The sequence below is a fragment of the Zingiber officinale genome, chromosome 3A (assembly GCF_018446385.1).
Source record: "Zingiber officinale cultivar Zhangliang chromosome 3A, Zo_v1.1, whole genome shotgun sequence".
Taxonomy (NCBI): domain Eukaryota; kingdom Viridiplantae; phylum Streptophyta; class Magnoliopsida; order Zingiberales; family Zingiberaceae; genus Zingiber; species Zingiber officinale.
In genome coordinates this window covers 149,480,184-149,496,529 of record NC_055990.1, presented here as the reverse complement: position 1 = coordinate 149,496,529, position 16,346 = coordinate 149,480,184, and the positions used below count along the sequence as shown (strand labels likewise).

Sequence of the window (16,346 nt, the reverse complement as noted above, 5' to 3'; positions counted from 1 at the left end):
TACCCTAATACTAATAAAATTTTTTTATAGAACTGGACCGACCATCTCAAGATGAATATTACCTAATTCATTATTGTTTTGTTGATACCTCAACGACTTCCCCTTTGACAGCAAATGTTCAAGATTATTGGCCTCGACTATTTGGTAACAGCTTGTGTGCTGAGTGCCCAAGTATCTGGATGGCGTGAAGCTTGAAGATGTTTCTGTCTTTGCCGCTGTTATTTTTTCTTATTCTCGGATAAATTTAAATACATTTAAAAGTCGACCTTCAAAAAATTCATTGGATTCAAACTCTACCTGTAGGGGCATTTCACATGCTCCCGCAACCCGAAGAAACCGATCTCAATAGCAACGAAGTTTCACCAACCTAGTCTCCACTATGTCTGAACTCTGAAATTGTGTGATCTTCTAAACACGGTTGATTCCCCATAATGTTAAGAGATAGGCAATCATACTTAACATTTGAGGAGAAAAGACACGATCTTATTAATCAAAAACTTACTTATATCAACTTAAATAATTATTTATATGGACTACAAACCTTAAAACAAACAAAAAAATATCTGAAAACAAAAATCTAAATATACTAAAAATCAAAATTATGGATGATGGTATATTTACGATCAGGACAACGATACAAATGCATAGAAATTTGTTTCAAGAAATTCCAATATCTCTAGGTCAAGATATAAGCTTTCGGTGTTTGATTTTTTTTTTAAAAAATAATTTTCAGTTTTGGGACAAATCCAAAAAATTAAATTATTAAAAAAAAAGAAAAAAAATAGGAAACCTTAAATATGGACCTAGAGATATCGAAATTTCGTGAAACAAGTTTCTATACGTTCGTATCGTTGTCCTGATCATAAATATATCCATAAAAATATTTTTGACCAAATATATTGATTTTTGAAATTTTTTAATCCCATTTTGACCTAATTTGTGTTAAAATTTTGAATCACTAAAAATATTTATTGAAAATTATGGATGATGGCATATTTACGATTAGGACAACGATACGAACACATAAAAATTTGTTTCATGAAATTCCGATATCTCTAGGTCAAGATATAAGTTTTTTGTGTTTTTTTCTTTTTTTAAAAAATAATTTCAATTCTGGGACGAATCCTGGATTCGTCCCAGATTTTGGGACGAATCCTGGATTCGTCCCTAAATTTGGGACAAATTTTAGATTTGTTCCAGATTTGGGGACAAATTTAGCAATGAAATTTTTTCCTGTTGCAAACTTGAAACGAAATTTTTTTGTTGCAAATTTCGTTGGTCATTTGGGTCGAAATTTATTTCCGTTGGTAAATTTGTCCCAATTTTGGAACGAATTATTTTCGTTCCTGACTTTTGTCCCTAAATTTGTGTTTTTTTTTTGTAATGATTCCAAAATATGATAAAGGAACTCAAGATTTTAAAAATATAAAAAACATAAATTATCAAAAATATCCTAAATATCAAACTCAACAAAATAATAATAATAATAATAATAATAAAGCTAAAATGAATCTTCTGGTCCCGCATCAGGTTTGCTCATTATACGGCTAGCTAGTTGAGGCGAGTTTAAGAAATGGAAGTTGTGTTCATTATACTGTTGTGCTTAAACTTGTGTGACGTTATTTAAAAAAAAATTAAAAAGAAAAGAAAATGCCCACCCAATTTATTTTAACTTCGAAAAAAAAGAGAATGCCATTTTTATCTCAGAAAAGAACCTGTACAGCAGATCTTAACTGAGAGGGTAGATGATGAAACTAGAACCTTAGTTTGAGTGCAAATGGCATCTTCTCTGCAAATGGTGGGTCTGAGTACTTTCCAGTCAGAATTTGAGATGCAACGTGAAGATTTGCACCTTCAGAATAGTGAATGCCGTCCCAAATAATGTAGGCGGTTGCATCATCGCACGCTTTTGCTGTTTGTGAGAATCCATTCAAAACCTTTGTTTGTCCGCAAGAGATTCGACTGTCATAGTTCAACGGTGGTCCACCGTATCCACAGCATGCGGCAATTGAATTCTCAAATCCTGAAATAAACGAGATACACAAATTAAAATCTATCACAAACAAGGCATTTGAAGGAAATACAAACTAAGAAAGAAAGGATTCCATATGGAAATCAAGAAGAACAAACCCATATAACTAGATGGGCTTTATTTCCATCCCTATACTCATTCCATCTTACTATCAAACTCATACTCATAGTCATTCCCATCATTGAACCAAACACCACCTAAGTGTGGTAGCCCGTCATAGGGATTCGAAGCAAAAAATGTAAGGCAATAACATCTGTAGCTTGTAAAATGAGGTGGATCAAGTCTTTATTTGATGACCTCGGCTCTGCCTGAGTTAATGAATGTGCATTGTTGGCAATCAACAACTGTCAACATCGGAAATAATCTAGTATTTCATTAACACATTATACAAACTGATGTTGATTATCACTCCATCCGATCAACTTATTATTTCCAAGAAGATCAGTAATCCATTAATTTCTTTTAAAGAAGAATCTGTTGATATTTTACCAAACCTCTTATTGATATTTGATTTGTGTTTTTGTTTAGCAAGTCAGGCATAATAAATATTTATGTTCCAACTTAAGGAGAAAGCATTATATAAAATATAAAGTTTAGTCCAAGACTTAACTAGTCCAATGCCTAAAGGTTCAATAGAAGTAATTATGCCTAAAGTCTACAAGTACATCAATTTTAACCCTGCTTACATAGCGATAAACTATATCCCAATTAGATTGGTCTGAACATAACTCTAAATCATGATACTCACAAGGAAAAATGGATAGTTTCAACACAATTTGCCATCATGCACTAAGTTACTCAGGTTCATCTAGTAGCCAGTAATCATCAAAAAAAGGATAATCCAAATTCCAACAAACCAAACAACCACCCAAGTAATCTAAATGAAACTGAACTATGTTCTTACCATATTTTGAATAGTTTGCTATGAGGTTGAGTTTGATGCTGAATACATCAACATAAGTTAGGCTAGCATCTTCAAAAAGACCTTGTAGCTTTGTACAAAGGGCATGAAGTTGTAAATTGAAGAGCTTGGCGACTCGGTTATGAGATCTCAGACATCCAGTCTCATCCAACTTTGATGGATCTTTACCAAAACGGGCTATGTTTTGAGTTAAGCATCCCAGTGGCCCAGTGTTGTGGATCCAGAATCTCCTGGCACCTTGGTCATATAGTTTCTGGAAACATAAGCAGAATGTCAGACTAGAACAAATACCACCTGAATAATTTTAACACTGGCTAATTAATCATTCAGATCAAGCACATAGAAGCTAAAGTATATAGGATAAGGATATCCTAATACCATCTAATACAGTTTCATAGCACAAGAGTGTCAGCAATTTTTTTTATTGTTGTTGTTGTTTTTAAACAAAAAGCTAGTTAGTGTCAATACATTAAGAAGAGAGAACTGTAAATACAAAAGCACAGGGGACTGTTTCCTACAAAGCACTGAGATAATGGTGATCTAATTAAATCTTAATCAATTTTGACTGTCAAGTTAATTAGAGAATGTACTTTCTACGACTTCAAATCTCATATTTATCATACAATTTAAAAAAATGAGATTCTAAAGCAGACTATTTTGATATCAAAAATAATTTTAAAAATGGAAAAAAAGAGAGATAACAATTCAAGATGTAAATAGAAAATGAATGGCACCTTCAGTCCACTTTCAAATTCTGACAGTATTGTGGGTATGGAAGCAAGGATTTGATCCTCAGTTTTGGAATAGAATGCACCGGCAAGATCATTTTGGCCTATATCAAACATGTAAAGTCCCTGGCTGAAGTAGTTTTTGTGAGGTACATACTTTTTAAACTTTTGGCCTGTAAGATCGAAATTACAGTTCTTATTTTTCCATATGATCAAGGAAAATTGAAGCACCATTTTGAAAATTGATAAGCAGTCCCTCACCACCCACAAGCTAAGAAATAATATATCTAAAGCCCTGGGGCAGTATAGTTGTTTCCACATGAATTCATTCTAGATTCCTACTAACACTAAGTTTCATTAGCATAAAAGAAATTGATCACTAAAAACGCTATGTGAGTTAAATCCCTCAGAAAGTACACTTTGGTCCTAAAGGAACAACCTGGGGAGGATAACAAACTCACAGATGCATCAAGTTGAGTTGTAGCCACCGTGCATGCATCACCCTACACAAGTTAATCAATTATAATTTGATTTGAATGCCTTAAGAACGATATCCTATATGCCTTGACTTCAGGTTGATTATTTTTACATCTAAGATGGGAATTGTTATGATTGAGTTAAGTTTGTGATAGGGAAATTAGTTATTCAAGGTTAAGCACTTGTGTACCCCCAAACATCACTATGGTAGTTTTTACTATTGGAGTTGCATTGGGGATCTCACAGGACACTTCAGAAAAGATAACACCATAGCCCTTGTTTTGATAGATTTTACTAATCATCCTTGAGACGAGACGTTCTAGAATTGTGCCAGAATGTTGTACATGCCAAATGACAAAGGCAAGCAAGCAAAAGATGAGTCTCTACATATACTACTGATTTCTTACGAGCCATGGAAAGAACTTAGCATAAATTTGTTTTATGACTAGTCCAAACCAATCAGGTCATGAATAACAACATTCTTATGGTTGTTGGTAGGCTTTCTAAAATGTCATCACATATAGTGTTTTTAAAGAAGTTAGATTGCATGGGTTACGGACATTAATATTATCAGATAGAAATGCTAAGTTTGTCAATTATTTTAAAAAGACCATAGAAGAAGTTATTTGGGATCCAACTTAAATTTCTATTTAATATTTCATCCACAAACTAATAGATAACTAAGGTTGCCAAACATAGTTTAGGAAGTTTTCTTAAATGTCTAATAAGAGAAAATGAAGGATGCAAGATTCTATCTTGTCTATTATAAAATTTGCTTATAATGTGAGTAAGAGTTATATATGGGTCTAAAGTTCATCACTCAGTCAATTTGGTTTCCTTATTGCAATATTGTTACCTACCACTTGCCATCCCTTTCAGCCTAATGAGAGCTTTATTAAGAATATTCAACAATAATCCCAATGTTAGGGGAACACTCCAAAGAGTAGCACACTTTATAAACTATATATGGATGCATATTGTTGACAAAAGGAGTACAATGCCCTAGACGATATCCTTATTTGCACCTGCCTTGAGCATTTCCCTAACCTCTTAAAAGAAAAAAGGTTATGCATTGTAAAAAAACAAAAAAAATAGGTCCTAAAACTTATATCATTAACTTGCGAAACATTACTCCAACTTTTAATGTAGAGGACATAATATAATATATCAAGGGGCATTCAAGTATTCTTCTTTATTTGTTGATTTTTTAAAGATTGTGTTCCTATAATTTTGGCACCAACTCCTCCTCTATAAAGCAGTCAACCACTAAAAAATTGAGAGGGTTATTAAAGCGTGAACAGTGACAGTGATAAGTTCCCATGGGAACACTTGAAAATACGTAGTCCATTAAGAATTATTGGATATAAAAGATGCTTGGATCACGAAGAACTACATTGAATGGCTCCCAACACATTTGCTAAAATCTGATAAGCTCTAGAACCATCTTACCCAAAAGAAACCCCTGATTGTCTCCTTTGCACTTATATGAGGCATTTTAAGGCTTGAGGGATCATCTCACTCCCCTACTCAATAAGACCAAAATTTCTTGATGGAAGAGTAAGGCATATGAGGTTAATCTTGCATACCTAGTTTTAGATTTTTAAGTTGTTTTGTAATTTTTTCAAGAAGTTAACAATCTTTTCTAGAGATAATTGAGGCCTATTTTAGACCTAGTGTCATTGTTGGTTCATAGCAAAGGGCTTTGGATCATAGGCAATGAATTATAAATTCATTTAAATTTAAGTTTTTCCCCCTTCCTAAGTTTTGAGAGTTTGAGATTGTCCCCATGCTATATCTATAGTTAGTCTTTGCAGCTTTAGGTGTTCTTGAAATCATGAAGGTGACTATCTAGTATCTAATACTAGATAATAGAATAATTTGCATTTACAATGCAAATTAGAGTTAAAGTAGGACAGTGTCAATTCATTGTGATTTATTTTTCAACACTACTACTCGGTTACTCATACAAGGAAAGAGGCTACATTGGTTGCTCGATTATGATGCACTCTCTCTTTCTTGAAGTTAACATTCACATTTCATTATGATAATAATTATTAACTTTGCGAGTCAATTTGCTATGGTATGGTTAGCTTATAATAGAGATTCCTGTTGAGAAGCAGATGAAAGCATTGACTGAACTCTTCAAGATCTAGTAAGAATTTCCTTGTAGAGATGAAAGCGTGAACTGAACTCTGCATGATCTGAACTCCACTATGATGGTAGCAAGCCCAAAGAATAGCAAACGGATAACTAACTGAGATTTCATAATTTAAATACTATTAGATATCTTAGACTTAATGTTCAATAAGGAGATATTGATAAAGATATCGTTAATGATAAGATAAAGAACAGGTGGCAAAAACGGAATGAAGCTTCTTAAGTCTTGTAAAGTCATCATGTACCTTTAGACCAAAAGAAAAAGTTTAAAAAGCTAAGTTAGATCCTTTCATTCTTCATGGCTCAAAGTCCTTATCAGAAAACAATGCGTACTAAATATTAATAAGCATAAATGATCTTGCTATGATGAATCTACGGGAATAACTGAGAGTAATTAGAAAGATCCAATAGATAATAAAATAAAAGGAACTCAAAATATGTGGAAATTACTGAAGGTTTTAGCCAAAATTAAAATTTTCTTTTATTAACTTGAGTTTATATGGCAACATTTAAAAAAATAGTTAGCTTAATTTAATATGTACTATCAAATGTTAAGCTTATCTAATACCAGTTGAACTCTCTTAAATGGATAAGCATTACCGAATGATAATTGTAAACATTATTAGCCATTCACTTCAATGGACAAGTATCATTAACCGATAATAGTATCCAACAATGATTGTTAACTTAAATGGATGAGTATTATCTAATCCTAGCCACAAGATGAGGTCCTTTATTTAAGAGATTTTTTTTTACTTATATGAGATAGAACAACTTCCATTATTTCTCTACTTTGTCCATTGTCCCCGCCAATAGAGAGGTCAAGTTCAGTTATATGCGGAGGTGTATGTTAGATCAAACCAATGATGGGCAGTATCTCTTATTGGGATAAATATCATGCACCTTTGATTTTTCTTTTCTTTCTCATCTTTTACTTTTAATTATTATTTGTCCAATTCATTTCAACGACGGTTTTAGCCATATGAAAAATTATCTCAAAAATCTTGTTCATCATGCATAAAATTTATCAAGACTATTCATACCTTAACTGACAAGTACCAGCTCATATGTTTGTCAAACAAAAGTTAAGGCGTATTGTTTGTTCACAACTAAATGTTACGCAATTTAATATGTTTGTGAAATTAGGGTTTCTATATCTGGTTCATTGCTTGATCCATTTTAGCCAAATGAAAAATTATCTCCAACATCTTCATCATGTAGAAGATTCATCAAGACAATTGTTACATTAACTAACAAGTAGCCCATGCAGGAGCACATATTTGTCAAAGAAAAGTTAAAGTACATTGTTTGTTGGCAACTTAATGTTACACAATTTATTATATTTGTGAACGTAGGGCACCTACAATTCTCTTAAAAGTTATTCTTTCTTAATATTAATTTAGCGCTTCACCAGATACGAAATATCAGGATGAAGACGCATTACTTTCACTCCTTTTTTCCTGCCAAATTTCCTTATCTATGATGTTATTATGAGTTTAATGTAAATCACCAGTATTATAGGAGTGTCAATGATCAATATGAAAAGAGAAAGAAGAATAAAACAAAATTATAAATTAATAAATTATGCATATACTACAGTCCCGCTCCTGGTTATCAACAAAAATCAACTGTATTTTGGATACGAACAGAGAATGCACTAAAAGTTCATTGGTCATAGCACTGATGATTTAGAAATAGATGCATGTACCTTTGCCTAGCAAATGAAGAGCTTCATTTTTTAGATGAAAAAATTGTGCAATCTGGATTGCAAAGGAAAATGGGCTAACTGAAGCTGCTGTTGCTGGAAGAATAGTGGATCCAGCAGCAGCAAAGTTGCAACCTTTTCGAAAGCTTGGTGCACCAAGGGAATTAAAATATGCATTAAGGAGAGGCATATCCATAGCTTCCACTGGAGTAATAAGAATGAGTAAGCAAAAGCAGAAAATATTAACTTTACAAACAAAAAATAGAATGTAAACCATATCATGGACATCCATCTGCCTACACCATGTGTTGGCACAATAATAGAGCAAAGACAAAGTAGAATATTGAGGATTTTTAATCCAAAAACTACTATTATTGCAAACAACCATATAAGGATTTTTCACTTCTTAAAATCAATAGGGTTTCCCATATAAATTAAATGATATAGCAGTCAGTAACGTGACATAGAATAACAAGGTCAAAGAACAACTACCCTAGCTTTCAATCTATTCTACTGAACAAATATGATTTCAACATTAAAATATAATTCCCAAAAATTTTGTCTCGTGAATTCTCATTTTTTATCTCATGTTTAACCTCCTCTAGCCTGATAATAAACTTGGTAATTTTTATGAAACTCATTAACGAAGTGGCTGATATATCTTAAATTCCCTATACTGTTACCCCCTTAACTGTCAAACAAGTCAGAGATCTTTTCTGATAATTGCAAATAAGTAGCAAGGTCAACCGAAATTGAAATGCTGAGTGGCAAAAAAATGTTCTTCAGCCTAGTAATCTGCTGCTTTTTCTTCCAAAGAGCGCTTTGTAATTTGTCGGTCGCGAAATCTGTCTTGATAACGATCTTTATCGATAAAAGCAAATTGTCAGAAGGCAAATCGATCATATTAAAGAACTGGAATTGACACGGAAACAGTGAGAAATCTACATATGCTTGTACTCTCTGCCTAAAAAGGACAATACAATATTATCGAAGAAGCGGAGCAATGTGATAACAGCAATGCGGGAATTGAGTGGAGTGAAAGAGAAATTACTGAGGAAATCGATTATGAGGCGACCATCACAGAATCGACCGGCAGGTCGGGAGAAATAGGTCTGCCCGTTGGGGGGCAGGAGGGGGTCGCCGATGCCGGCAGCGATGAGGTCTCCGGTGTCCGAATTGGAGTCGCCGAAGTTGAAAACGGCCGGTATGTTGAAGTCAATGGCTGAGGCCACGGAGAGAAACAAGAAGAGGAAAACTGCAGCGAGACGGGCAGCCATCTATCTACCTACTTCCGCCTCCACCTCCTACTCCGCGGTGTCGCGTCGATCAAAAGGGAGAGTTTTTTAGAGATCAAAGGGCAGATCTGGGATGACGATCTGTTGGGGGTCGTCGCGGTTCCAAGCATGAAGCATCTGCTGCTGCTTGGTTGGCGGAAGTGATTGAGTGAAAGCTTGCACGCTACTCGTCCAAGCATGGTTGGAATAGAATAGGCCAAGGGTACCTGCCAAGCAGCACTGTGCCACAATGAGGAAGGAACCGAAGACCTAGGGCCTATCTAATTAGGAATCAAATCATATGAATATTTAAGAGTGACTTACGGCTGATCATATTCCGGGCGCGTTTATATTAGGATTTTTTTTTTTTTTGATAGTATTGTGTTTATTTCGAAAAGACCATGGTAGATAATTTTTAATAATTTTTTGACATATCAAAAAGGCTTCGACAATCAATGGACGTACTTAAAATTAAAGAATTTTTAAAAAAATACACTTAATTTTAGATTTTTTTTTAAAAGTTTTTTTAATCCTTCTGTCAATTACTTTAATATTACATTAAAAAAAACCTACACTAGTCCTACTGAATTTCAAAAAACAATATCGTTTTAATATTGTATAAATTCTATAACTAACATGTGATGTTGTATTTAAAATATTAATATTATAGTTGATATGGTGAATAAGGTGGGGCCTCCGAAGTTAAGCTCGAAGTCAAGAAAACTAGTTAATGTGGTGGTTAAAGTCAAAGAGGAATCAACAATCAAGACTAGCACGATCGTAGAGTTCGACCGAGCACTTCAGTCGATCGGACCTTTTATTCGAGTAGCTCCCGAATTCTCGTGGTTCGATTGGAACTCGAATTCTCTTGGTCTGATTAGATCTTCTAGACATACTACTCCACTGGGCTCTTTGTCCGACCGGATGCCGAGTCCTCAAGGTACCTAACCTTCGAAAGCTGATCAGACTCGTTCAAGAGCGATGTCTGATCGGACAACAAATAGGACTCGTCTAGCTCACTATTGAAGTGTTACAATTAATAGTCCCCCAGTCCAATGACCTAATATTTCTTTTTGGCGTTTTGTATAACTGCTATTAAAAAATCAAGGGAATATTCCCTATGTTGTCCGTACGTTGGAAGTTTTCACCCTATAAACTCAGAGATGGTGGATCCAATTTAGGAAAGACTGCAGAGTGTCAAAATGGTTGATCTTCTTTTAGTAATGTATTGATATTCATGCAAAGATGAAAAACATCACTATATAAGGGATCTCCTCCTCAAGATGCAGGTACACTACGCTCTCAGAATCCACTGTTTATTGCCACTGTCCTTTAATTTGTTCTTTAGCTCCTTATCTAACTTGAGCGTCAAAGTGCCTACACCGGGACCCCTCCCTAGACCGGTCACTGATGCTCTCTTCCTCCTTCATTCTTCTTTGACATGTAGGTTCGCTTATGGAACTAAGATCCTTTGCTCGGAGTCTTCTCGCAGCCAACCTTAAAGCCACCTACCCAACACGCCATCATCTCCGATTTTAGACATAATCAAATTTGACGACGTCTGTGGAAACTTCACATGATTATGAAATGTGAAGATGGAAGAAGTTGGAAGGTTCACAACAGTTACCCTATCACAAGAGGACTTGGATTTACTCGTAGCCGCAAAAGCACAGAAGTTGGCACAGCAATAGCAATCAGTCGTGTGTCCTCTATAGAACAACCCCGCACTATCGGTGATAGGCCCGCACACCGAACTAAGGACCAGGGTAACAGGGCCAATGGGATTTGCCCAGGTCCTTCCTCCGCTGGTCGGTTTCACTCAAGCACATGTATAGCTTTCCGCCCGTTCCCCATCCCCGCTCATGTACCATAGGACGTTATTTTGCACGCCTTTCAAGGATATAGGTCGAGTGGGGAGGCCCCAAGGATTATCTTTAGGGGATGTACCTGTTCGGGATTCTCGAAAGAGGAAGGCTTTGGTTGCTAGTAACTCCCCAAATGGGTAAATATGTTCCCTGGAAATCTTAGAAGATAAATTATCGATCTATTTTCGACCCTTGGCGATTGGAGAATATAGAGGTATGACTGACCCAAAAGGCCACATATTTAAGTTTGAAAATGCAGTCATCCTCCATCAATATAGGGATGATATCAAGTGTCGAATGTTCTTAACTATGCTATCTAGTTCTGCTCATAGATGGTTCAACCAAGTCCTAGCAGACTCCATCTGTAACTTCAAGGATTTCTGAAAGGCTTTTCTGCACCACTTCGCTAGTAGCCGTTGATATCACAAAACTACATTAAGTTTATTCTCCCTCAAGCAAGGACCCAAGGAGACGTTGAGGGCATACATCAAGCAGTTCAACCAAGTAGTCATGAATGCCCCTTAAGCTACTACAGAGATTCTGGTGAGTGTTTTTTCCCAAGGGTTCATAGATGGGGACTTATTCCGATCCCTTATCAAGAAGCCCCTTAGGAATTTCGACCAACTGCTAGGAAGGGTTGCCAAGTACATCAACATGGAGAAGACATAATCCACTCAAAAGAAGGAGGTGGTCACACCTGCTCCTGTCTTTACCTTAGAGCGTCAAGTCCTTCTCCCTCCTCCTCTACGCAAAGGACCCAAATCAGGCCCCCATTCGCATCCTCATGAGCAGAGGTCAAACATGGTGGTAACACCTCATGCGCTAGCCACTAGACCGTCCCGAGGGGACTGAACAGAGGCCAAACATGGTGGCAAAAGGTGAATACGCTCGCCCCCAGCGCCCCCGCCAACTCGTCCCAGGGCCAACACGGAGGAGCTAATTTACGGGCGGCTACTAGTCTTTAGAATAGTGACTAGCACATAAGGGAGACATTTATCTCGATTTTGTCGAGATTTGAACCCCAGACCTCGTGGTGGCAATACCTCATGTACTAGCCACTAGACTCATCTGAGGGGACGAGCAAAGGTCAAACATTGGACAAAAAAGGCGATAACGCTCGCCCCCAGCGCCCCCGTGGACCTTGCCCAAGGCGATCACGAGGGGGGTTAATCACGGTAGCCGAAGGGGTTAAGGGCGCAGTGGGCTGAGGGACACGGGGATAAGGGATTTACGCCCTTGCTGCCGCCGCGATTCGAACCCACGTTCTCATTGGACAAACTTCTACGCCCCAACCACTTCGGATAACCCCGTGGGGCGCGAGCAGAGTGTTGGAGTGTATACTGAAAGCCTAAGCTTTGTAAACATTCATTATGAATAAAGAATCACATTTGGTCAAATTGTCTACATTTAGTTGTAGTTGTTCAATTAATTTATACTGTAGATAACATAGTATGTGGTGCCACATGCAGAAGATGATGTTATCAGTACCTTATAAATTATAAACAGTAGCTCACGACCAAAATGGAAAGGAACAAACCATTAGAAGGTCGTAGTGTAATTAGGTATCAGTTTATCTTGACTGTATAATTACACTAGTACACTTAGAATGTATTAAGTAGGACCATTTGAGGTCGTTTCTTTTATACTGATTTTATAAAGAAACAAAGACCTCGGTTATTATGGAAGTGTGTGCTCTTAATCCTGATATAATAACAAGCACATATATTTGATATTTATTTCTTTAATTTATCAATGGGTGAGATTTAGTTCGATGAATCAATAAGCCCGATAAGTTGGGAAATGGTATCACTTATAGTGTGTGTTGTTGATTATAGAAGGAAACTGTGTCCTAGAGATACTAGGTTGATAATGTCCCAAAGAGGAGCTCATAAGGATTGTCATGTTAAACCCTGCAGGTGGACTTAGTCCGACATGACGATAAGGTTGAGTGGTACTACTCTTGGACTAAGATATTAATTAAATGAGTTGTCAGTAACTCACTTAATTAGTGGACATTCGATATCTTAAACACAGGGAGACTAACACACTCATAATAAGAAGGAGCCCAAAAATGTAATTTGGGATTGGTGCGGTAGTTCAATAATAGTTCTCTAGTGGAATGAATTATTATTGATAAAATTAAGTTGTGTGTTCGGGGCGAACACGGGATGCTTAATTTTATCGGGAGACCAAAACCAATTCCTCCTCTCGGTCCCTATCGTAGCCTCTTATTTATAGAGTACTATACCCACCTATACCCATCTTTTTTACCCAGCAATAGGGGGCCGGCCAAGCTAGCTTGGGAACCAAGCTAGGGCCGGCCTAGGTATAAGATTGGGTGGCCGGCCCTAGCTTGAACCCAAGCTAGTGGGGGCCGGCCAAATTAAATTAAAAAAGAATTTTAATTTTAATTTTTATTATGTGGAAGAAATAATTTATTAAAGAGAATTAAAATTAAAATATCTCTCTTGTAAAAGATCTATAAAAGATTAAAGAAAGAGATTAGATCTCTTTCCTTATTTGTAGATTGGTGAGATATTTTATTTTCTCTTTAAAATTATCCACATGTTGATAAAATTAAAATTATAGAAATTTCTTTTTATCAACCATGAAGAGATTTTTAAAGAGAAATTTTAATTTTTAAAATTTCCGGAAACAAATTAGGAAGTTTTAATTGTTGATTAAAACTTGTCTAATTTACCTCTTTTGATGTGGCCAGCCATTAGAGATTAATTGGGGAAATTTTATTTTATTTTTCTCAATTAAATCATGTCAAGGGAATTAAGAAAATTTTATTGTAATTAAATTTCCTAATTTGCCTAGGCCAAGGAATATAAAAGAAGGGGTGAGGGTGCCTTCATGAGATACAACCTCTATTATTTTCTCTCCCTCTTTTATTCCTTGAAGGGTCGGCCATCCTCTTTATCTCTTCCTCTTTGTGGTGGCCGAAACTCTCAAAGGCTTGGAGCTCTTGTGGCGGCCGGATACTACTTGGAGAAGAAGAAGAAGAAGGAGAGGAAGCGAGCATCTCTTGGAGCTTGGTTAGTGTTTTGATTTTCTTCCTTGGTGAAGCTTCTTTCTTTGTGGCCGAACCTAGCTAGGAGGAGAAGAAGGTGGTTGGTGGTTTCTCATCTCGGAAGATCGTTGCCCACACAACGTCCGAGATTAGAAGAGGAATACGATAGAAGATCAAGAGGTCTTTCTAGAAGGTATAATTAGTAGTTTTTCTTTTTCCGCATCATACTAGTTATTTATGGAAATAATACCAAATACAAGAGGCTTACGTTCTAGTATTTCGAATATGTTTTTCGATGTTGTGTTCTTTTGTTTTATTTATCCTTGTGATTTGATTGTTCTTTTCGGTTAACCTAAAGTTATTTTAGGAAATTAAATATTAGCTTTCTATAAAAGGTTTTGTCTAGTCGGTGGTGGTTGCTCCCATATCCAAGAAGGCCATATGCCTCGCCACGTCAGTACTGGGAACCAATTATGGAAATTAATATTTAATGGAATTAATAACTTAAGGCGATTTGGGTCGAATGTGTTAAGTTCCGTAGGAGACCCAAGTCAAAACCTAAAAGAACGAATAGATTAAGTTTTGGATCAAACGTGTTAAGTTCCGTAGGCGATCCAAAATTTAATTTAAAAGAACACATGGTAGCTAGGAAAAGGTTCAGATCTTTGTACAAAATTTTTGTACAGTGGAACCTCTAGGTTTTCCGAGTAGCAATCAACAATTGGTATCAGAGCTAGGGTTTTGCCTCTGTGTATTTGGTATTAGTTTAATTATGCACATGTCATACATAATTTAGGCAGGATAATAGTAGGATGTGCTAACTTTGTGGATGCAGTATCCAACTATTATGACTTTTAGTTATTATGTGTGTGATTGGACCCTTGGACATGTCAAGAGCATTTATATGTGTGTGCATGATTGTATTATAAAATACAGCAGGAGCTGTATTTAGTTTTATTAGGATTTTATTTTTGATCTAGATACATGTACATTCCTTTTATGGAATATAGGATCAAAAATGTAAAATTCTATTTATGTCGCGGATCGAATCTTGCAAAGCGTGGAACCTTCTAAGGACCAGAGGCGCAGCGGAACTAGGAGCAAGATGGATGCGATGGCGGTGGCCAAATATGGCAGAAGCTTGGGATGACAACACACGGAGGACAACTAGAGATAAAAACCATAATAGTTGAAAATTAGATTTTCTATTTATTGCTTTTATATTGTGCTGTGTGTGCATGTTGGTTTACAAATTTAGTAGGCTATCATAGTTAAAATTCCTCATTTATAAATAACTAAGTGGGAGAGAGATTTTTAAGTAAATCCCATGGTCTCCATTACTGGTTTGTAAGTGATGCAAACAAGCTTGCGCGTTGGCTCTGAGTGCCTTCCTCCATAACGGATGAGCTTGTTTGTGGATTACTAGAACAGACTTCCATTTTTGGATGACTATAGGAAGTTAATTAAGAGCGTGTGATCTTCCCCAACGGAAGGGGCATAATTTTATTAATGGACTTAGTGTCAAGTAATGATATACACTTAGACACATTTAATAGTATCCTCCCCAACGGAGTCACTACTATCACTTGTGTGACCAAAGGGAAACCAACTATTGATTTGTCATAAAACTAGATTGGTAATATAATAAAATTAATAAACCCCTCTTACAAATGTTTGAATTTGTATACGTCCACACTAACGTGGCATACAAGATTCATGGTGTTTGAGGTAATTTTATTTGTCAAAAAGTTATATTGACAAGATAGTCAATGGGTAAAACCCTCCTCTTACAAATGATGAATTTGTATACGTCCACACTAACGTGGCATGCAAAATTCACGGTGTTTGAGGTGTTGGTGAATTTAAATAATATTGTTTGAGGAATCAATGTTATTTTAAATTCAAAGAGTTTTGACCAAATATTTGATCAAAGACAGATCAACTATTAATTTTATTCGTCATAAAGTAAAGTTGACGAGATAATAAAATTAATGAATAAAATCTCCTCTTCGATTTTGTATACACAAAATTCATGGAGATTTTAAGGAGTTGATCTTGACCAAATATTTTTGTGATTCTTAGGATTTAAAATATTTGTCAATCCCCTAGTAGTCATACTATAAGAAAGACTTAGTAATCCAAATTGTAATGATTGGAAATAGGACTTGGA

The 16,346-nt window shown here is 35.9% G+C and overlaps 1 protein-coding gene across 1 annotated transcript; it reads right to left on the bottom strand.

Annotated features, from left to right (window-relative positions):
• Positions 1-1,634: 1,634 nt before the first annotated feature.
• LOC122052772 (GDSL esterase/lipase At1g54790-like) lies at positions 1,635-9,540 on the bottom strand. The gene is made up of 5 exons (XM_042614471.1): positions 9,073-9,540; positions 8,025-8,225; positions 3,689-3,855; positions 2,937-3,207; positions 1,635-2,023 (listed from the first exon to the last, which is right to left on the bottom strand). Exons 1-5 carry the CDS (start codon positions 9,296-9,298, stop codon positions 1,755-1,757), a joined length of 1,134 nt encoding a protein of 377 aa, XP_042470405.1. The 5' UTR covers positions 9,299-9,540; the 3' UTR covers positions 1,635-1,754.
• Positions 9,541-16,346: the final 6,806 nt, after the last annotated feature.